Source organism: Pelmatolapia mariae, linkage group LG5 (genome assembly GCF_036321145.2).
Source record: "Pelmatolapia mariae isolate MD_Pm_ZW linkage group LG5, Pm_UMD_F_2, whole genome shotgun sequence".
Taxonomy (NCBI): domain Eukaryota; kingdom Metazoa; phylum Chordata; class Actinopteri; order Cichliformes; family Cichlidae; genus Pelmatolapia; species Pelmatolapia mariae.
The window spans coordinates 4,357,957-4,379,512 of NC_086231.1; the positions used below are offsets into that span (position 1 = coordinate 4,357,957).

General features: G+C 40.5%; 3 protein-coding genes across 3 annotated transcripts; all 3 read left to right on the forward strand.

Moving 5' to 3' along the window:
* Positions 1-1,328: 1,328 nt before the first annotated feature.
* Positions 1,329-11,484, forward strand: pigu (phosphatidylinositol glycan anchor biosynthesis, class U). The gene is made up of 12 exons (XM_063473378.1): positions 1,329-1,500; positions 2,905-2,969; positions 3,911-3,970; positions 4,839-4,901; positions 5,102-5,211; positions 6,102-6,202; positions 6,411-6,508; positions 6,662-6,816; positions 7,617-7,760; positions 7,896-8,020; positions 8,464-8,606; positions 8,860-11,484. The coding sequence occupies exons 1-12, from the start codon at positions 1,371-1,373 to the stop codon at positions 8,971-8,973; spliced, it is 1,308 nt and encodes a 435-aa protein (XP_063329448.1). The 5' UTR covers positions 1,329-1,370; the 3' UTR covers positions 8,974-11,484.
* A 1,521-nt stretch (positions 11,485-13,005) lies between these two features.
* On the forward strand, positions 13,006-14,553 carry LOC134627580 (E3 ubiquitin-protein ligase TRIM35-like). Its single transcript, XM_063473804.1, has one exon. It carries the CDS (start codon positions 13,006-13,008, stop codon positions 14,551-14,553), a length of 1,548 nt encoding a protein of 515 aa, XP_063329874.1.
* Positions 14,554-19,742: 5,189 nt separating this feature from the next.
* LOC134627584 (nuclear factor 7, brain-like) lies at positions 19,743-20,960 on the forward strand. The gene has a single exon (XM_063473810.1). It carries the CDS (start codon positions 19,743-19,745, stop codon positions 20,958-20,960), a length of 1,218 nt encoding a protein of 405 aa, XP_063329880.1.
* Positions 20,961-21,556: the final 596 nt, after the last annotated feature.

Sequence of the window (21,556 nt, forward strand, 5' to 3'; positions counted from 1 at the left end):
AACTCAACACTTCATGCCATGTAGGCATGAAGTGTTGCGTTCCTCAGCCTTACAAAACATGTGCACCAATGCACCAAACTAAAATATTTTTCTCATACCTGGGTTTTATTTTGTTTGGGTTAAATATAATAATGTTGAAATCGGCCCTACTTTAATTCATTGCGTCTTAAAAGAGCTTATATCTCTGTATAACTGTTAATTTAAAACAGGGGCCTCAAACTCGCAGGCCGGGGGCCACTTGCAGCCCACGTCACCCCTACTTGGGGCGTGTATATTGACATGAAGAAATATAGTACAATTTGGCCCTTGAAGTTATTTATTTATTTATTTATTTATTTATTGTTAGGGTGCAATAAGTGCAATGTTAAAATAAGTTCCTTAAAAAGCAAAAAATGATTTTATATGAAAGCAATATGAGCAGAGAGTACAAACATGTTGGGGGATTGGCTGTGTTAGTCCAGTGAGAGTTATTTGTAAAGAAAACAGTTTTCACTAGCAGTCAAAAACCAATGTGTACACTTATTTCTGCATTTTTATGTTGTTAAATACAAACAAAATATAACAGAAATGCTGCCACGTGTCTGGCCAAAAAGAGAGTACCAATTTGTTTATTTGGCAGTTCAATGAAAGGCTTCAGTTAGTTAAGAGTGAGGGAAAAATGCGTTCACCTTTGCAATTTTATCTTGTTGTACAATATTTGAAATTAAAAAACAAACTAAACACTACATTTTCTAAGATATTTGTGTGTGTTTTCTTGTTTGTTTGTTTGTTTTTGTACTCCTAGAACACTAAAGTGGCTCTCCAATAAGATGACAATGCCAGCAGTGGCCTACAGCTTTAAGACCCCTGATCTAAAGAATAAAGATATGTATGCATCAAAAACACGAGCGATAATTTAAAAAAAATCTAAAATGTCACTTGATTAATTTTCAGACGGCATTTTATGCTTGCTACTGTATTCTTTGTGTGAACCTATTTTAATGATCCCAACTTGATCAGGAAAAAAGTAAATTTATATTTTTAAACCGAGTCAATTTTGTTTTGATAAAATAAACGCAGGGTTAGCGGAAGCGCAGTGGTTCACTGTGTACGGCTTTTTGTTTTGATCCAATTCAAATAGCCTCCGGATGAAAACAACTATAGGACAATAAATGTTCCGCTTTGTGTGCTTGCCCTATTTGTGAGAGTGTGTTTCAAATGTAAAATGAATCACCAGTTGACATCAAGCAAACATGTAAAACGATATCACATGCACCAAAAATTATCTATCTATCTAGCTGGACTTTTGGTTCCCTCCCACCTTCCTTCACATTTGGAGACTTGATTTCCCGTCGTGCACCTCGCAGGGCGGACAGCGCTTCCTTGTCAAGATGGCGGCTCCCTTAACTCTGCTGTTGATTGTGGCCGTTACGATCCGTGCCGCTCTGTTCCGGTCCAGTTTGGCGGAGCTGATTGCAGAGAGGGTGGAGGTGGTGTCGCCGATAACCGCCTGGAAGAGAGGTAAGCGCGGGACCAGCGGTGGTTTGGTTCGGTTCACGTCAGGGTCCCCTCACCTCTCTCTCATCGGCGCTGTTATCCGGTAACTCGGTCAAACCGGTTCAGCTGCAAAAATCAGCAGCTGAGACTCAAATTCAGAAAGTTCGGTGATGTTTTACTGACATTAAGCTAACAACGGACACTTTTTACTTTCTGTAGGGGAAGATTTAAACAAGTGTTTCTTTGCTATTTCCAATGAATGGAGCTCAGTGGTTGTTTCTCTGTCAAACATCCATCGACCACCAATAATAATGACGACCAGAGTCTCTGCCAGCGGCTGAACAAAAATCTGCACAGTCTCTAGTATTTGTGGACCCCCTGTAAATGACCCCCCTCCTATGACCCACATTAGTTTCCACGGGGTCATTTGCGCATAGTAAAGTAGACGTTACACCTGTAAAACATCTGGCTGACGTGTATAGTGTGTGTATAATGTTACATCAGCAAGTGTTTAAAAATTAATTTTCACAGCTACAGCCAATTTAAAATCACTACTTAGCCTAACAGGCACATGTCCCCCTGCCTTTAGGACCTTCTTGCTGTAGGTAGGTGATGGTGCTAACAATTGCACCACTGTGCAGACACCCTAATTTGGACAAAAGTATACAAACAGACTTAAATATATACATACACCCCCATGAATATTTGGTTAATTGCCCCTTAGCAACTGACTACCTCTTCTGTAATCATTGAGTTATGAGGGCTCAAAAGTGATGGAGAAAATGCACATACCCCTACCCCATGTGCTTCGATGGCCAGTAAATATCTGAGAATAATTAATGTACAAAAAAATCAACTGGTTCACAGTGGGAGGCACTCGCTGATTTGACTTTATTATTTGACATATTTGTATCAGCTTTCCATTAGTTACCACAGACAAAGATTTTGTTTTAGATGAATTTGTGAAATATTAGTGGACTGTGTTTAAGATTCCATTTAGCATATTATGACACAGTGAGGTGCAGGTTTGCAGTCAATCTGAGGTTTTTCTGTAAAACAGAAAACATGACCAACGTGCTGTGAGACTCACACAGAAACACTTTGTGCATTTTTCATTACTCAGTTGTAACTGGAAACTCTGGAACTGCTACTGTCAAGAGGAGGCATTCAAAGACAACAGCCCAGTGCTAATAAAAAATAATAAAAGTTGGAGATTTTAACATAATTTATGATTTTGGCTTCTAACGATAGTGGAATAGAGAAAAATTTGTTTAAAATGTCACTTCACTCTCGAAATTTCAGTCCAAATTCACCAAGTTGAAGTTCCATAAACATTTTCCATAGTGACCAAAATAATTGTGGTTGTGATTTTTATTGTAATATAGCAGTCTTAATAAAACTGTTTCTCTGTTTGCTGTTTCTTTGCAGTTGTTGAAGGTTTGGCTCTGCTTGATTTGGGAGTTTCACCATATTCTGGAGATGTTTTCCACGAGGTGAATCTCTCTCTCTCACACACACAAACACCTTTTACAAAGTCTGAGTGAAGACTGAATGTATATTTGTACATTAACCTGAAAATAATCAGAAAGTCTGAAGGAGATGGTCTGGAAAACAAAGATGAAACATTCCAGATTCTCCTTATTTCTTGGTGAATTATCACAGTGGAGGGGATTAGAGACACAGGCAACATTTCTAGAAACTTCTTTCTACAAAAGGTCAGATTTCCACCGAAGCAGCATTCAGGTAACACCCAGGTGAAAACTTTGCTTACTAAGCAGCAGTGTATTAGCAAGAACTTCATCATCAGAACAAAGTGAAAGTGTCAGAGTCAGATCTTCTGAGTGAGGAGGGGCCTCCTCAGAGTCGGGCCACGGCTGGACCAAAGCTTTCTAAGAGATTAAATAGATAGATAGTCTAAAACATCCAGAGCAGGGTAGGGTGAGCGAAAAAAAGTGAGCACATCAAACTTTGTTCACAGATAATCAGCATCAACAAACACAAAATGTATTATATCAAGATCACAAGAATCAATCAGCTGCCTGTTTGTAGACTCAAAGGATGTGTAGGATCTGTAAACCACCTCTCGAATGTCACATTCACACCAACAAAGTGCTGGTGCTCAGTCTAAAACCAGTTCCATGCATTTCCACCAAAAAGACCTTTAGCTGTTTCTCAGAAAGCACTGAAGTGGCTCCGCCCAGGTGCCGTGTTGGTGGAAAACGGACAATAAATGTCTTATTTAATTATATAGACATGCTCGGATGTTTCATTTGTTCCTGGTTCTTGATTTTTCCATGACATGCTTGTACCTCATATTTCTACAACTGAGATCTGAGTCAGCAGAAAATTATTTAATGTGTCTGAAATCCACAAATGAGGCATGTTGATGTTTAGATGTTCATGTTGAATTCTCCTTCTGCTCTGATCCTTTCAGACTCCTCTCATCATCTACATGTTCCACTTTTTGGTGGACTACGCAGAGATCACATTTATGGTGAGTCTGAATACAAAACATCATTTTGAAGCATTTTTTTCTTTGGGGGCAGTCTCATTACTGGAGAGGGACGGCTGAGGTGGAGCGGACTTGTGCAGAGGATGGATAGGGAATATGGGTCTTGGACAAGAGCTGCCAGGTGGGAGGAAAAGAGGAAGGCCACAGAGAAGATTCATAGATGTAGTGAAGGAGGATGTTAGTGATCGGGTGACATGGAGGCAGATGATTGTGACAACCCCTAAAGAAGAAGGAGATTAAAATCTGAAGTGTGATCAAATTGATGGTAAAGCCACACACAAACCTCAAACCTTTTTGAGGCTGATGTTGATGAGAGCTGGTTCTCCGAGTACAACCCAGAACCTGAACGGCAGGTTTCAGTGTCAGTCCACAGTTTTAAAGTCCAAAGGCATCAGCAGAGACACCAGGAGCGTGCTTGTCCTTTCATGTTCGATGCCCACAGCATTATACATGAATTCATAAACCTGGATTCATCGTTAATGCAAAGGTTTAATGTGATTCCCAGTAACATCTGAGAGACCAGATTCAGCCCTGAAGTAGAGTGTCTCCAGCTCTCACCAAGAAAACAAGAGCTTCATGGCCACACTAATACGATCTTCACTTATCATGAGCCGTGTTAACCACATTAACCTCCTCGCTACTTTCCATAAAATAGAGATTTTGGGGTGGAGGGCACAGTGGAGGACACCCAGCTCTTATTACAGAGGACCAGGTACAGGGGTCAGAACAGATTTCCCTCAGAGCTTCTTGAAAATAGCAGACATCAGAGAAGGAGTCAGATGACCTTGAAGTGGAAATGCAGCAAATGTTAAATCAGGCATACCTCATTTTACCGTTTCTGTCTCCTCAGCTGGCCGACGTGATCACCGCTGTGGCTCTTTACATGGCAGTGAAGGAGTACAACAAACAAGTGGTAAGAACACATCAAAATACACAGTTTAAATACTTAAAAATGTGTAGAGAAGTAAGGTTGGCCTAAATTCTCAAACCCCGTCTCTAATAATGAACAGGAGTAACTTCAGCTCAAGTATTCTGTGTGAGACCTTTGTGTTTGTGGCTTTGTGTATCTGCATCTGTTTCTTTTTGATATATTTGTCTTTGATGCCGTTTCAGTTCAGAAAGCAGAAGTTTGCTTTGGAGGCTGACCGCTACCCCATGGACTCTCTGGAGCTCATCAGAAGCCCCAAAGAAATGTACTACATCCCTCTGAAAGTAGCCATGTTGTAAGTACCATCACTCATACTGCACACAAGTCGCACCAAATAGAAATTCTCTCCTGACAGATTCAGCTTCTTAAATTTCATCTTCTTACCCAGAATAACAAAGGTGTCACCACTCAGGCTCTTCCAGCTGCTAAGTTTATTATTTATTCTTGAGGCGACTGTTGTTGTGATTTGAAGCTGTATAAATAAAACTGAATTGAATTCAGGGTCTAAAATGAATTCATATAAACTTGCTCAATTACAGTGAACACTATCACTCACCCACTTAAAAGTAATACAAAAAACTGAAATTCAGTCTCCACAAAAATGTCCAAACGATCGCGGATGAGCCCCCACTTATGTCCCAACCCGGCTCAAAAGCCAAAACATAAATAAGGAGACGAACACCAGAATGTCAGTGAGAAAGAGGTTTTATCGTAAAATGCATAGCAGGTTGGCTAAAATGGCTGCTACCACCCAGGCAAAGACTAGTGAGCCTCCCTAAAAGCCTGCTGCAGGTATGCTTTTATCCACACCTGACTAGGTGTGGTCAGTTAGCACCAGCTGAACACACTGAGGAGATTAGAGGCTGCAGAGGGACGTAACAATGACTATATTATAAAATAATGATCATTTCCAGTTGATAAGAATCACGTTTTTAGCCTCTCAACTTCGAGTTGTGAATGTTGTAAATAGCTGTGAAGAAAAGCTTCATCCAGACGACTGATAAAATTTCAGTATCACTTTGTGGAGGAGAACACATCACCTTCTTCGCTCTGAGGTTAAATTTGAGAAAATCCAGGGAAAACGGACAACGCACTGTATCTCCTGAAAATTCTCCTTTTTGTTTTCAGTTTGTTTTATTTACTTATTTAGTTACTAATAATTGTTCTTTGGTTCTTTTCTCACAGTTACCTGCTGAACCCGTTCACCATCTTATCCTGTGTCGCCAAGTCGACCTGTGGCCTGAACAACGCCGTCCTCGCCCTCTTCTTCCTCTCCACGATAAAAGGTACACTTCAGATCTTCGTCTCATGTTTGTGTCCGAGCAGGAAGTGACTGTTTCCTGCTGATCCCATTCGTTGGCTCTGCTGAAGCTTTTTTTTAATTACATCAGAGGAACGTGAATCACTTTGCTTTTATTTAAATGTCGTTTTTTAAAAGTTTGCTGTGATTTTATCAGATTCTAAAAGAATTTGCCTTCTCTTTGTTTTTTTCAGGAAATGTCTTACTGAGTGCCATATTCCTTTGCTTGGCCACTTATCAGTCCATCTATCCCATCACCCTGTGCGCTCCTGCCATGCTGTATTTTATGCAGGTTTGTCATTGTTTTAAATGTTTTATTTTCTCTCTGCTCTCACTTTTCTTTTGTCTTTTCCTTTGTTTGTTTGTTTTTGTTCCTTCGAGCATCATTGCTGGGATTTATGACTTTTCTGAGTCGTTATCCACCTCCCTGTCTCTGCTCTTCCAGCGTCAGTACATCCCAGTGAATTTCCGTCGGGTCAGCTTCTGGTGGTTCATCGTGCAGTATCTCTTCATGTACCTCGGCAGCTTGTTTGTCCTCATCTGTCTCTCCTTTTTCCTGCTCGGCTCCTGGGACTACCTGCCCTCCGTCTACGGCTTCATGTGAGTAAAGAAAAGAAATGGCGGGGCTGAGGAGCATTGTCTTCATGTAGTTTCTCTCAGGCACGCGTTCATGAGTTTGTGGCAAAAGATTTTCTCCAAAAACATAAAGCACACAGGCTGTTGGCTTTAAATTGTTAATGCTACCCAGTCATGTGCAAAGTGTTAAGGACAGTGGGTCACACACTTCAGCAGTACATTTAGGTCAGAGTAACGAGTAATATCACAAACTAACCACCTCCTATGACCAGTTTTGATTTACTTTTTATATAAATATATTTTTATAAATATATAGATGACATGCATACTTGTACATACAAACTGAATTTCTGTTACTGTGGTCCAGCTGCAGTACCTTAGCGGCCCACAAGGGGTACCCGGCCCACACTTTAGGAACCACTCCTCTAAAGTATATCTAGCCTAATTTACTAGATAAACCCTCTCCAGCTGCCTGGATAGACTGCAGGAGGCAGCACAGGATAATCACTGTTAGCAATGCGATGTAATAAGCTGCACTGCTTGCACACCAGCATTGCATCAGACACACACCTCTGTCAGCACCTCTGAGCTGCCATGCATAAGAGAAAATATCCTATGGTGTTGCATCAGCAGGAGGAAGAAACTGTCCATATTTGCACAAAACTTCCAACTTTTTTATTGCATAATTACTCCACCAGAGGGCGCTGTGAAGCTTATTTATTTTTACTGTTCAGTTCCAATGAGTGCGTGTCATGTTTGAAGACAGAATAAACTCTGTGTAAGTGTGTCTGCATCTCTGATGTGACTGTTTTCTCTTCCTCCAGTCTCTCGGTTCCTGACCTCACTCCGAACATCGGCCTATTCTGGTATTTCTTTGCCGAGATGTTTGAACATTTCCGCCTCTTCTTCCTCTGCGTCTTCCAGATTAATGTTTTCTTCTACACCATCCCTCTGTCCATCAAACTCAAGTAAGTCCAGCACTTCATTCTCACGTTACCTGTCCTCCCAAGTTGACACAGTCCTGTTTTTTTACCTGTTTAATAACCTAAACCTGAGTAAAACCACAACATGATGTATAATCTGTGTTCGTGTGTGTGCTGCAGGGAGCATCCCGTCTTCCTGATGTTCATGCAGTTAGCTGTGATCTCCATCTTTAAGTCGTACCCCACTGTGGGAGATGTGGCACTCTACCTCGCCTTCCTTCCTGTCTGGAGTCACCTGCACAGATGTGAGTGGGGGGGAAAAACCCCCACAACATTTCCACTCAGAGTCTGTGTTCTTACAGATCCTGGTTAAAGTATCATCACATAAGAAAAATGTTTTGAATGTTTACCTTAAATTTATGTTGTCTGGGGTCAGAAGCACTGCCGATCAGTGAGAGTAAAAAAACATAGAAACAAAGTCTCTGAAACACTGTAGAGCTGAGTTGTGAATTTATTTACAGTGTTCAGTGTTAATTAGATAAATATGAAATAATAATACAGGATGAAATTAAAAAGATCTTTAACACTGATTGGTCAGAGATTTTTCGTCAGTCTCAGTTCAAATATGAAAGCTCCAAACTGTCCTCAAATGAAAGTCCTGATTTTTCTCTTGTAGCGTCTTAAAGCTTCATTAATTCATGTTTTTGATTTGATTTATGAGTAATTATATGTCTTTGTTCCTGTTCAGTCCTGAGGAACATCTTCCTGGTGTCCTGTGTCTTGCTGGCCTGTTCGACTCTGTTCCCGGTTCTCTGGCACCTCTGGATCTACGCCGGCAGCGCCAACTCCAACTTCTACTATGCCATAACTCTGCTCTTCAACGTGGCGCAGGTAGGATGGTGTGCATGCGAGCCAGGGGGCCAGTTAATGCTGTTTATTTATTTAGTTAGTTTTAAAGATAAATGCAATAACGCTGTTAAATCCATTTTTAGATTTGGTGTTTTTTATTTTTTTCCCAATATCACATCTTCTTTTAAAGTGGCAGTAAAGGAAATCTTATTTACAAGAGGCAGTCTGTAAGAAGAATCCCCCCCCCCTGATAGTGCAGTCTCGGTGTCCTGATATAAATATATGTCCCCTTCAGATCCTGCTGGTGTCAGATTATTTCTACGCCTTCTTGAGGAGAGAGCACCACCTCACCAATGGGCTGTACCTGAAGAGGAAGGACGGCTCTGAGGCGACGCTGATTCTCAAATAAAACGCACCCGTGTTTCCTCTGAAGGGAGGAATAAACTCGTCTTCTTTTTATCCTCAGAGGGAACAAACAAAAACTGAAGGAGGGTAAAAGACTTTCAGACTTCCTGTGGTCCTCAAACAGATCAAAACGCCACACGCAGAACGTGCGCACGGTACAGCGTCACATGCAAACAATAGCACTGCAACATACAACATGACAGAAGTGTGGGATGTCGACATGTGGCTTACTCTGAAGCCTCACCTCCACCTGTAACCTCCACCTGTGGTTTCTTCCTGTAAGCCACTCTGGAAAAGTTTATTTTTTGATGCTTTGTTCTTCTTGCAGCTCCAGGTTTTATTTTAAAGCACCAGCTGTCGTGCTGAAGGAAAAACCTCTTTTATTTGATCATTCTCGCCCACGTGCACGCTTTTGTGTTTTCCTAATTGCCTTTTTGTTAAAAGTGGCATCTGTCGTGGTCAGAGGAGAAAGAAAAAGCTATTTTTAAGAGCTTAGAAACCTTTAGTTTCTCACCAGTTTAACAGTGTTTGCCTTTTACAGTCTGCTCTTCAGTTCTCGTTTATCTAAAGTGATCTAAAGTAAAAACCAGTTAAACCTCATTGTGTTGCAGAACACTACTTGAGATTTTGATCAGAAACTGGAAAGTTTTTCTGGCGAGAAGCTGTGTTTGTCAAACATCAGATAATAACAACTACCGAGCAGGAAATGAAGACTACAGTGAATATGTTGACAACTGAGTTGCTCGAGTTTGGCATGTTTGGAGAGCAGAAACAGATAATCATCATTAAGCTTTGGTGGAGGGTTGGAGACTGGTCCCAGGAAGAACACACATAATAATGGATCCAAATATTTATGATGGTTTTGGTTGTAGATTTAAATATCATAGAGGAGTGGAGTCTGAAATGTAAAGGGCCTTTCTTCTTGTTGTTGTTTTGGACCAAGTTAAAGAGCCTCAGTGAGCTCGTGTTTTCCACTTTCATATTTAACCCCAAATAATTCACCAAATGAATCCCTGCTTTACTCGTATTTCTGCATGTCATCAAGGTTATTTATTTAGATCAAATTTGTAATTAACGTTAAAAAATGAACTCAGATGTCTGTTTAGTGAATATAAAGGTACCAACAGGCAAAAAAGTGTCAAATGGTTAATTAGTTATATTTAAAAAGTAAATTAAAACCAGCTGTTTATTTTCCATCTTTATGTCCTTTATATTTACCATATTGACGTGTGAGTGGAATCAATCTGAACATCTTCGCAGATGAAAGGACAACTACATGCATGTTTATTAGACAGTGTCTCAAATCCACTCTACACACTCATTCTGTAACAGTATTTGTTACATACATACTATTAAAATCCCACAAAAACAGAATTACTATTTTATACTTACAGGAAATTATACAGCAAGTCAGATCCAATATATTTGTTTTGCAGTACATATCATAGAAGTGCCAAAACCTGCAGTTCCTCTAATGTCCACTAGAGTCTGGCTGTAATGAGTCAGTCCCCATAGGCTCCCATGTTAAAATGTCCAACTTTACAGCACAAATAAAAATGCTTACAGACAAGTGCATGCATAGTTTTGGCTAACTAGTTTCCTCCTTCATAAGGTGTTTGTATTTTTAATGACTCGTCTGTTTAATTTTTATTTGGCTTAAAGTTTTGATGCTGTTGCTGCTTTCACTCTCAGGCGGGTAGAGTTATAGGCGTCACCTTGGCTAACTGAGTCTGAACCGGACCTTTTGACTGTGTTTGTGCTGTTGGTGCCTTGTGGAGCATTTTTAATGGCGGTATCTGACCTGCTTTGGTACAGACCATTCAAAAAGTGTGCTTCAGCGTTGGTGAATGAAATACTAATATCTGCCTGTACTAAGCACTAATAGCAGGTACGAGTGTCTGAGAAACTGCACTCAGTTTATGAATGAAGTTGTTTTTTTTGTTCAAAGGTTTTCGTCAAACTGCAGCCAGATTCAACCACAGCAACACTTTGAACACTGATTCAGTCACTTTGCTGGTGTGACTTCACTACAAACTCAGACTCAGCTCAGAAACCGTGTATGATGGAATTGGGACATGAAATCAAAGTTTTGTTTTGTTTTCTGTTCATTGACGATTTCTCGTTGTAACGTAAAATAATTTTATCGGCACCTGTGAACAACCATGTTTGCTTTCAGTAGATGTTGGGAAACATGCAGTTACATTAAAAATGAAAAACACATCCTGTGTTTGTGTCTGTAAACTCTACCCACTCACTGCCCAGTAACGTGACAACAGTCTGTTTGTTTTGGGCAAATAGCAACTGTTTTAATGCCAATGATTCATTTTTGGTGTATTTATTTGCTGCACTGAAACATTTGCTCAGAGATTTTGTTTTGTGAAAAAGGAGCTCTGTGTTGTTTTGATACTGCGTGTATGTACGAGTTTGATTAAAGTTCAGGGTTTACAAGGGCCGACGTTACGTTTGATCCGTGATTGTCATAAATGTTGATTAATAAACTCCGGGTGCTGGTTTAGACTCGTCTGTTCTATTTCTCAATGCTGGTGTTTATGTGAGGTGTTTTCACACTGATTTGGTGCCAGATTACTAAATTTGAAAAACAAAAGTCATACAAATGAATCCCCCTCCACCTGCACATGCAGGGGGCAGGTGGAGGCCCAAAAGTCATATTAGGCTAAAATAAATACTGACAGCTGATATTCAAAGTTCAGCCAATAAACCAGTTATGGAATCTACAATGAGTTGTTGGGTTTCCACAAAGCAGAAAGAACACTTCAGGTGACTCCAGTGTAAGTTTTACAATAATCTGTGGATTCTTGGTACCCAGCAGAAAACTGCAGCCACTTTATTTGGGGCTTTCTAATCTTTTGGCTTCAGTTCAGAGTTCTGACCTCATGCGGCTCTAGAGATAAATGAGCAGGTGCCTGAGAAACACTTGGAAGTCATTCACCTTGGAGAGCAGAGTCCTTAGATTAGTTAGGATCTTTCCAATAGAAATCAAAAATCCCACAGAAAAACATCCACACCACATGATTGTGCAGCCGTGTCTGACTGTAGCTATGTTACGAAAGAGATTATCTTTGGTGTGTTCAGTCATGTTTTTCCTTCTTATAATCTTTGGTCTAACCTTTTAACTCATGTATATTTTTTTTCATCCCAGTGACCATTGAAATTATAGTTGGGGACGTATTCATTTAGATATGAAGACAGGAGTTCCAAAATAACTGAGTGGTGAGATCTTGTTTCACAATGAAAGCTATTAGACGAAGTGGACTTCAGATATATCCTAAGGAGCATAGATATTTTTATTTTTATCACCCCAAAAACTTACCTTTGCATTGCTATTGTGGTCTACTTATGAAAATTAATGAAAAAAAAATAATACCAGGGCCTCACAAAAAGAAGCAGGCAACTGGGGATGCTGAAGATCTGAAAGAGGAAGAGCGTTTTTCCCAGGTGGACCAAAGAGTGGAGAGAATAAAGCAAACACAAAGGGAAATGTACAGTACAAGCTCTTATATCAGAGTTAGGATTGTGGAGGGGCAGGAACCATCACTGCTGACATAAACACACAGTCTCACATCCACACCTACAACCTGTTTAGAATCACCAGTTAAACCAAGAAGAACATCAGTGAGGAGGAGCGAGCCGGAGTACTCAGGAGGAAACCTGACATATAACAGTGCAAACAAATAATTAGCTCACTGTTTGTGCATGCTTTCTTTCAATATACCTACCTATATCAAAAATGTTGATCAGTTTGGAACAAAGACTGGCTCTGTAGCAATCGTCAGATGCAGATAACGCAGTAATGTGGGGAATTCTCTGCATGAGACAAGCAACCTTGTGAAATGTATTTTCCTCGTTCTTTGACCATATAGGCATCAGATAAAATGTTTCATAAGTCAAAGTTAGACTTGATTTCTGTTCAGTTTGCTTAGGACGAGTAACCAGAGGAGACGTGAGTTTTCCCACTACAGCAGAAAGATCACCGGGGACACTGGAGTGCTGCTAAACCTGCTGCTAGTTCATTGCCATGGAGGCAAATTTAAAAAAAACCCCAAATGTGAAGCGCAGTATTTCTATTTTACAGCGACCTGCGGTTTTGCTTCCATTCCAGGGCAAACTGGCTGCACAATCTGAGTCTGAAAAGGAACTCACCTGTTCGATCTGCCATGAAATCTTCAGAGATCCGGTCATCCTCTCATGCAGCCACAGCTTCTGCAAAGAATGTCTGGAGTTGTGGTGGAAGGAGAAGGACACCCAAACCTGCCCACTCTGCATGAAGATACCCTCATCAACTGACCCACCTGTTAGTTTAGTGCTAAGGAACCTGTGTAAGACTGCTTTAGAGGAGAGAGCTGAGAGAGCAGAGACACCAATAGCAGCATCTGAGGCTCTCTGCAATCTGCACGCTGAGAAACTCAAACTCTTCTGTTTGGTCCACGAGGAGCCCGTGTGTCTCGTATGTCGAGACTCAAAAGCACACAACAACCACAGATTCAGACCCATCGAAGAAGCTGCACAGGATCAAAGAGTGAAGCTCCAGATGTTTCTCAAGTGTTTACAAGATAAACTGAAGCTCTTTGAATATGTGAAAGCAAACAGTGACCTCACTGTAGAACACAACATAGTGCAGTCTCGGTACATAGAGAGCCAGATTAGGGAGCAGTTTAAGAAGCTTCATCACTTTCTGTTTGAGGAGGAAGAGGCAAGGATCACTGCTCTGAAGACAGAAGAGGAGCAGAAGAGTCGGATGATGCAGGAGAAGATTGAGGCTTTGACCAAAAAGATAGCAGCTCTTTCTGAAACCATCAGTGCCACACAGGAGGAGCTGAGAGCTGATGACTCTTTGTTTCTCTATAACTACAAGGCTGCAGCAGAAAGAGTCCGACAGCGGCCCCTGCTGGAGGATCCTGAGGTGGTCTCTGGAGCTCTGATCGATGTGGCCAAACACCTGGGCAACCTGCCCTACAACATCTGGAACAAAATGAAGGAGACAGTTTCCTACACTCCTGTGATTCTGAATCCAAACACAGCTGAAGGACACCTCATCATCTCTTCAGATCTTACTAGTGTGAGACAAGGAAGCAAACAGAAGCTTCCTGAAAACCCAGAAAGGTTTGACAGCTACTCGATCATCATGGGCTCTGAGGGCTACGACTCGGGGAGTCACAGCTGGGACGTTGAGGTTAGAAATGATGGAGTCTGGTGTCTCGGTGTGCTACAGGAGTCAATTAAGAGAAAGGGACAATTAAAGACTGGATTCTGGGAATTAAGTCGCCACGATGGCAAATACACGGCAGTTGCTCCACCACTTCCATGCAAAGTCCTCGCAGTGAAGACGCTCCAGAGGATCAGAGTTCGCCTGCACTGCGACAAAGGGAAGCTCTCATTCTTTGATATTGATACCAACACACTCATACACACCTTCAAACTCACTATCACTGAGAAGCTGTTTCCTTACATTGAGACCAAGACTCTTCCGCTGACCATACTACCATCAGCCATCTGTGTAACACTGGAAGAGCAGCCACGTTTAAAGGGATCTAAAGAGTATATGGTCCATATCCAATCTAGTTAAGCACGTTTAGATGCTGGTCAAAGAAGTCTGCTTAGAAATAATCATAGACTTGTAATCAAACATTTCTATCATATGAAAGAAATGTGGGTGTCAGAGTATCAGAACCACGTCCACAGATAGCCAGTAACATGGCACTGGTGATGGATACTCCCATTGTACCCATCACCATCGGATACGAACAATGACAGGAACAATGGTGGAATATAACTTATTCGCATATTTCAGAATTAACTAGTAAAGTATAGAAATATCTCTGTTATGCTTCACTCCACTTGGAAATATATATATATACCATTTATTTTTAGCTTTATTATGCTAGAAATTTTAAAATGCAAAGGCATAATAAATATTATGCTATATTCCAATACTCTGCAGTATATTAGTAATTAAAATAGTCTCTAGCTGCAACATTAAAGTGAAGAAGTGACATTAAAATCTTTATGGCATTTTTTGACATGGTTTCCAGTGTTTGTGTATGTAGATATTTTACTTTTTTTAAACTTAATGTTAGGATCCCTGGGTCGTTGACCCAGAGGATTTGAGTTTATTATACGATTTATCATTTCTGGGTTTCTTTGAGTTCTGTCTTTTGGTTTATGTCTCGGTGTGATCCTTAGTTGCTGTCTCCCCTGTCTGCTGTATCCCCACGTCCACTCAGTGTCTGTGTCTGCCCTGGTCCCACATCTCTGTTCCCTCTGGTGTAGTGCCTGCATGTGAGTCTGTCTTTTGTTCGGTCTGTGTTATGTGCTTCCTCTTTTACTTTGAAGGTCTGTCTTATCTCAGTGTGTTCAGTTTACGCTTCCTTGTCTTGTCAGTTCTGATTTGCCCCAGCTGTGTTTCCCTCCTGTTACTCATTCCCTGATTGCTCCCTCTGTGTATTTAAGCCCTGTGTTTCTCTGTGTCCGTGTCATGATCTACCCTCATTTATGCTGTGTGTTCTGTCTGCCTGCTCATGTAAGTTTATTTGGATTTTTGTTTGTTACGTTTTGCCATCCAGCAATAAAAGCTGAGTTTTGTAATACACTTTGCCTCTGAGTGTCTGCACTTTGGGTCCTCCTTACCACCACTCCTGCCTGCACACAGCCCTAAACTGACACTTAAAGTTTAAGCCAAAATCACTGGAACAGTGTCTGGTTTAAATGCTGAACTCAGTTTTATGTTCATTTAACTTCATGTCAGTCACGATGGATCAGTCTCTGAGCTTTGCTGACTGTGACCAGGCCGGCACGCTGATTCATAAAAAGAGTTTTCTCCTGCTGAGTTTCTTGTAAAACTGTTAAATCTTCTTTATATTCGTGTTTTGTTCACTTAAGTGTCAAATGTGACGCCAAAATTATATAGAAAAGGGGAAAAACAAGCTTTTTGTGGTTTAAGTATTTAAATACATTTAATTCCAATATTTTAATATTTCATGTTTGGGGGGGGGGAAAAAAACACATTCACATTTTGCCTCCAACAGTCCTTTAATTTATTTGAATATGATAAATTATCTCACTATTTTGCAAGTTTAAGTAATTAAATCTATGAAAGTGAATGTTTCTGGGCTTCTCTGGTTAGTTACTTTTAATTTTTTGTATGTTTCCTGTTTTAGTTTGACAGTGCATCGCCTTGTCTTGTTACTTAGATTGTGTTCACCTGTCTCTCTTTCCCCGGGACTTGCTTTATTTTTGTATTAAGTTTGTAAGTTTAATAAAACTGCTTTTAGGTTACCCCTCATGTTTTTGAGTCCTCACTTTGGGTCCTGCCTGCTACATAGCTAGACGTGACATACTTAGGCAATCTGAGCTAAAACATCTGGAACAAGGTGAAGGAGGTGGGCTCCTGCACTCCTGTGATTCTTCATCCAAACTCTATTCATCTACACCTCACACTTACTGAGGATCTGACCAGTTTGATGCATGGAAATAAACACCAGCTTCCCTAAAGCTCAAAGGTTTGATAATCATCCAGCTGTTCTGGGCTTTGAGGACTTAGGGATTCACTGTTGGAATGTTGAGGTTAAAAATGATGAATTAGGCGTAGTAAAGGAATCTTTTAAGTGAAAAGGACAAATATTGACTGGATACTGGGAACTATATCTCCAGGATGGGAAGTACACAGCAGCATCCTCACCACTTCCACACAAAGTTGGAGAAGAAGGGTCGGAGTTCTGTGACAGAGGAAAATCTCATGCACAAACACACGATCATCAAAAAACTGTTTTCATGTATTTGCACAAAGAAAGAACCACAGAAGATATTACCAGTGACTGTGAGAGTGGAACAGCATGTGCACCCTTTAGCCACATGTTTCATCTCCGGTTGTTTTGGTCCGTACCTGAGTGTGATTACTGTGTTCACACTGCACAAACAAATCACACCAAGGTGGAAAACAAGTCAGAGTTCAATTTAAACCGACTAAACACTGCAGGCGTGAAAACACCCTTAACCTTTTACTGCATGAATTATGACAACTTCAGTCAGGAATTGTTTCTTAAGTATTTTTATTCATCTTTAGGCATGAAAAAAAGATTTTTGAACTTGATTTTTTTAAATGTACTTTTCAAAGAGTCTTTTGAAAAGTACATCTTTGCCACCCACTGGTGGCAGGGCATGGTGTGACACATCAGTGTCCAATGTAGTGGTTTATGTGCAACTATACCGTCAACACTGACACAAATGCAAGAAAACAGACTTTGAATAGCTGTCCACTGTGGTGACCACAATGCATGAAAGGGTTAATCCAGAGTCAGCACATTATCAGACTGCACAGATGTAATAAATATGGGAATTAAAGGAAAGAACACTTAAGTAGAAATTGGCTGTGGTCCGACTGACAGGTGATTCATAAAGAAGTTTGTCCAGCTGTATTCTACATATGACATTTAAAAGGGGACAGAGGTGGTTTTTTTTGTAATGCTAGTGGGTTCAAGTAATTTAATATTTAAAGTCTGGAAAACCTCATTCACAAATTACTTCCAAAAACATTAAATTAATTTAAACTGCAATTTTTTTTTATTTTTATCCCTGAAGTAAAAAACTGTAAAAATTTATTAGGTTTTGAGCTTAATCTTTACAGATCACTATTGTCCCATTCGCTTGATAATATCTTTGACTGAAGTAGGTGGTTCTCTGGTGCTCAGCTGTTCAGTTTTGTGTAGAAGAGTCCACTGATGTTTCAAACACCCTTCTTTGTGTGAGTGTGTTGTTTCTAATCAAGGTTTTAGGTTTTGTTGAACCAGCTCACACAAAGAAAACTTGTTTATCTTAAACCTGATTCACAGTACACCTCTATGAGTGCACTTTCTGCTAGATTGTCATCATCTAAATCCTCTGAAGCCACATCAGTGTTCGCTTTCTTGCCTTAATGTAGAGTGTGCTTTGATGTTGTGGGGAGAGCTGGGAGTCTGTTAAAGGAAGTGATTAGTGGGCTGCACTTCTGAGTCATTATTACTCAACTTTCACCCATAAGTAACCACAGGCATCACATCGGTTAGATTTTGGCAAAAAAAAACCAAAAAACAAACCTCCCTTACATGGGAGTTTCCTCACAGGCTGTTAGAGGCAACAAGAGAATCAGGGAAGCTCTCATTTTATATGATATGTTAGAATCTGTAGTAAAATCCTTAATAACACATCAAAAATGGGTCTTTTTAATCACAATGTTTGTTCAGAATGAATTGCTGAAGTGGAACATCTTTGAATGGCAGAAACGTACACATATAGGGAAATGTTACTTGCTATTTGTCTTCCTCTTTCAATGTGGACATAAATCACATGACAGCTTTATTTTGTCACCAATGCATTAAAACTGACCATCAAAGCAGACACAGCCAGAGGAATTACAGCTGCTGGGGGAAGAAAGCCGGGAACACTGAAACAAAGGAAGGCTGGGGTGCATCTGAACCTGCTGCTGATTCCTTCTTACCAGCAGGAATTTTAAAAAAGCTCAAAGTGGAAGTAAGTTTCAGGAGGCTTCCTCATTATACAATGCAAATCGAAATACTCTGAATAAATCACTGTCACTGTAGTTCTAAATATTTAACTTTTACCATTGATTTAAAAAAAAATTAATTGACTTGAACTTTTTTTTTGCGTATTTGTGTGCTGCAGTTAAAAGTTTTATTTTTTTTTCATTAAATAAATATTTCTCTTTTGTGCATCTACTTTAATGTTCTCTTGTTCATTAATAGTGTAGCAACCAAAAGTAATGTGTTAAGGAAATTCTGAGCTTGCAGTTGCAATTTATGGACACTGAGTGAAATGGTCTACAGTACTGTCTCTTTACTCAGTACCATCCTATGTCTGGTGTGCTTAGGTTAACTATGAAGCAAGATTAATAGGTTAGCCGGCTCTACTGAGCCAGAGATTTTAGCGTTGATGGCTGTTCTCGATTTGCCTGGTTAGATCACCAAAATGGTTTAAAATTGTTGGGAAGTAGCACATCTTCACAGACTCCAGTATGCTGTGTGATAAAGTCTCTGTTGAAGGAATATGACATTTTTTAAGCAGGACCCTACTAACGTCAGTAAATTAAGCCAGCTATAAATTTGAGGCAGGCCTAACTGTGCGTTGCATCGAATACATCATCTGGATGGGAGCATATGCTCAATATGCCTTTCTGCCGATGGGGCCTTTCCAGATTTGCAAGTCCATAGGCACTAATGCACCTCCATAGCATCAGCAAGCATTGATTACAAGCTGGATGGTCTCTCTCCTTGTCAGTCCAGAGGATGCAGTGCTTTTCTGAATCATAATCAGTTATGGCTGCTTTGACAGAGCTTTAACTTGCGTTTGCAGATGGCACAGCAAACTGTGCTCACAGACACTGATTTCTGGGAGTGTTCCTGAGTCCATGCAGTGATCTCCACGACACAATCGTTCCTGTTTCTAATGCAATGCTGCCTGAGGGCAGGAGATTTTTTAAGTCCTGCCAACTTTTGGGATTCACATTTAAACTGAGTTCTTTTTTCTTCTTTTTTTGTAGTCCTACTGGGCAAAATGACTGAAAAAGATCTCTCCTGTCCTATCTGCTACGACATCTATAGAGACCCTGTTGTCCTCTCATGCAGCCACAGCTTTTGTAAAGACTGTCTGCAGCTGTGGTGGAGAGAGATAAAAATAAAAACCTGCCCAATATGCAAGACGATTCCTTTATTGAACAATCCGCCCTGTAACTTGGTGTTAAAGAACCTCTGTGAGGCCTTCTTAATGAAGAGAGTTCAAAAACCTGCACAGTTGGAGTCTCTCTGCAGTCTGCACTCTGAGAAACTCAAACTCTTCTGCCTGCACGATCAACAGCCAGCATGTCTCATCTGTCGAGATTCAAAAGTGCACAACCGTCACGGATTCAGACCCATTGATGAAGCAGCACAGGATTACAGAAAGGAGCTCCAGGAATTATTGAAGCCCTTACAGAAGAAGCTGAAAGTAATTGAACAGGTTAAAGAAAATTACAATCAAACAGCAGTCCAAAGTAAGATCCAGGCCTTTTACACAGAATGGCAGATTAAAAAGCAGTTTAAGAAACTTCACACATTTCTAAAAAAGGAAGAGGAGGCCAGGCTGGCTGCTCTGAGGGCGGAGAAGAAGCAGAAATGCAAGATAATAAAGGAGAAGATTGTGGCCCTAAGCAGAGAGATAGAAACTCTTTCAGAAACAATCAGAGCCACAGAGGAGGAACTGAGAGCTGAAGATGTCTCATTTCTGCACAACTACAATGCTGCACTGAAAAGAATCCAGCAGCGCCCCCTGCTGGATGATCCACGGCTGGTCTCTGGAGCTCTGATAGATGTGGCCAAACACCTGGGCAACCTGACCTACAACATCTGGAACAGAATGAGTGAAGTGGTCTCCTACACTCCTGTGATTCTGGATCCAAACTCAGCTCATCCACAACTCATCCTATCTGACGATCTGACCAGTGTGAGTGTGGGATTGAGAAAGCAGCTTCCTGACAACCCAGAGAGGATAGAAAACTATTTTGTCATCCTGGGCTCTGAGGGCTTCGACTCGGGGATTAACAGCTGGGATGTTGAGGTTAGAAATGAAGGAGTCTGGTGTCTCGGTGTACTAAAGGAGTCTGTTCAAAGAAAGGGACATATACACACTGGATACTGGGAACTTTGTCACCAGGATGGAAAATACACAGCATCTGCTCCACCGCTTCCAGATAAAGTTCTCTCAGTGAAGAAGCTCCAAAGACTCCGAGTTCAGCTGGACTGGAACAGGAGGAAGCTCTCGTTTTTTGATCTGGACACCAACTCACACATACACACCTTCAAACACACTTTCACTGAGAAGCTTTTTCCGTACATTGGCACCAAGACTCTGCCAGTGAAAATATTACCAGTGATGGTCAGTGTAGAAAAACACAGGGTTCCATTATCAGTGAAGTGTTCACCTCTTTCTAAACTCCGTCTGATTTAATCAAAGCAACTGAGAAATAAAAGTTCTTATAATGAAACGAAGCAATCTTGTATTCAGTCTTCTGGAAGTCTTCAGTGTTACTGTAATAATTTGTATTATCACAAAGTCGTTACTTTACAATGCTTCTGAGGTGACTGTGTTTGTGATTTGGTGCTGTATAAATAAAATTTAAATGAATGTTTTTCTTTGAAGAGAGATGTTTGTGTATCTATCAGACGTTCAGAGCTTAAGTTCTTATTCCCAACAAGATGACTTTCAACATCCAACAGATATTGTCAAATACTAGAAGTTATAAAATAATACAAAAAATAAATAATAGACAGTGTAAACAAATGCTGTATCAATGCTGCACTAAACACACAGTTGCTGTAGATCTGCAGGCTTCCATCATAAAGGTGCTCTATTAGATTGAGGTCTGGTGCCATGTGAAGGTCATGTGGGTACAGTGAACTCAGTGTTGTTTACAATAAACCAGTTTTAGATGCCGGGAGCGTTGTGACATCCTGTTAGAAGCAGACATCAGAAGATGTGTATGCTGTACTCATAAAGGGATGAGCATCGTCAGCAAAAATGCTTGGATAAGCTGTGGTGTTTAC

Excerpts from the sequence above, each read along its gene's own strand:
- LOC134627580 (XM_063473804.1), top strand. The coding sequence starts at position 13,006 with ATGGAGGCAAATTTAAAAAAAACCCCAAATGTGAAGCGCAGTATTTCT.
- LOC134627584 (XM_063473810.1), top strand. The coding sequence starts at position 19,743 with ATGAAGAGAGTTCAAAAACCTGCACAGTTGGAGTCTCTCTGCAGTCTG.
- pigu (XM_063473378.1), top strand. The coding sequence starts at position 1,371 with ATGGCGGCTCCCTTAACTCTGCTGTTGATTGTGGCCGTTACGATCCGT. Across the intron at positions 2,970-3,910 it reads CTGGAGATGTTTTCCACGAG|ACTCCTCTCATCATCTACAT; the intron begins GTGAATCTCTCT and ends TGATCCTTTCAG. Across the intron at positions 3,971-4,838 it reads ACGCAGAGATCACATTTATG|CTGGCCGACGTGATCACCGC; the intron begins GTGAGTCTGAAT and ends CTGTCTCCTCAG.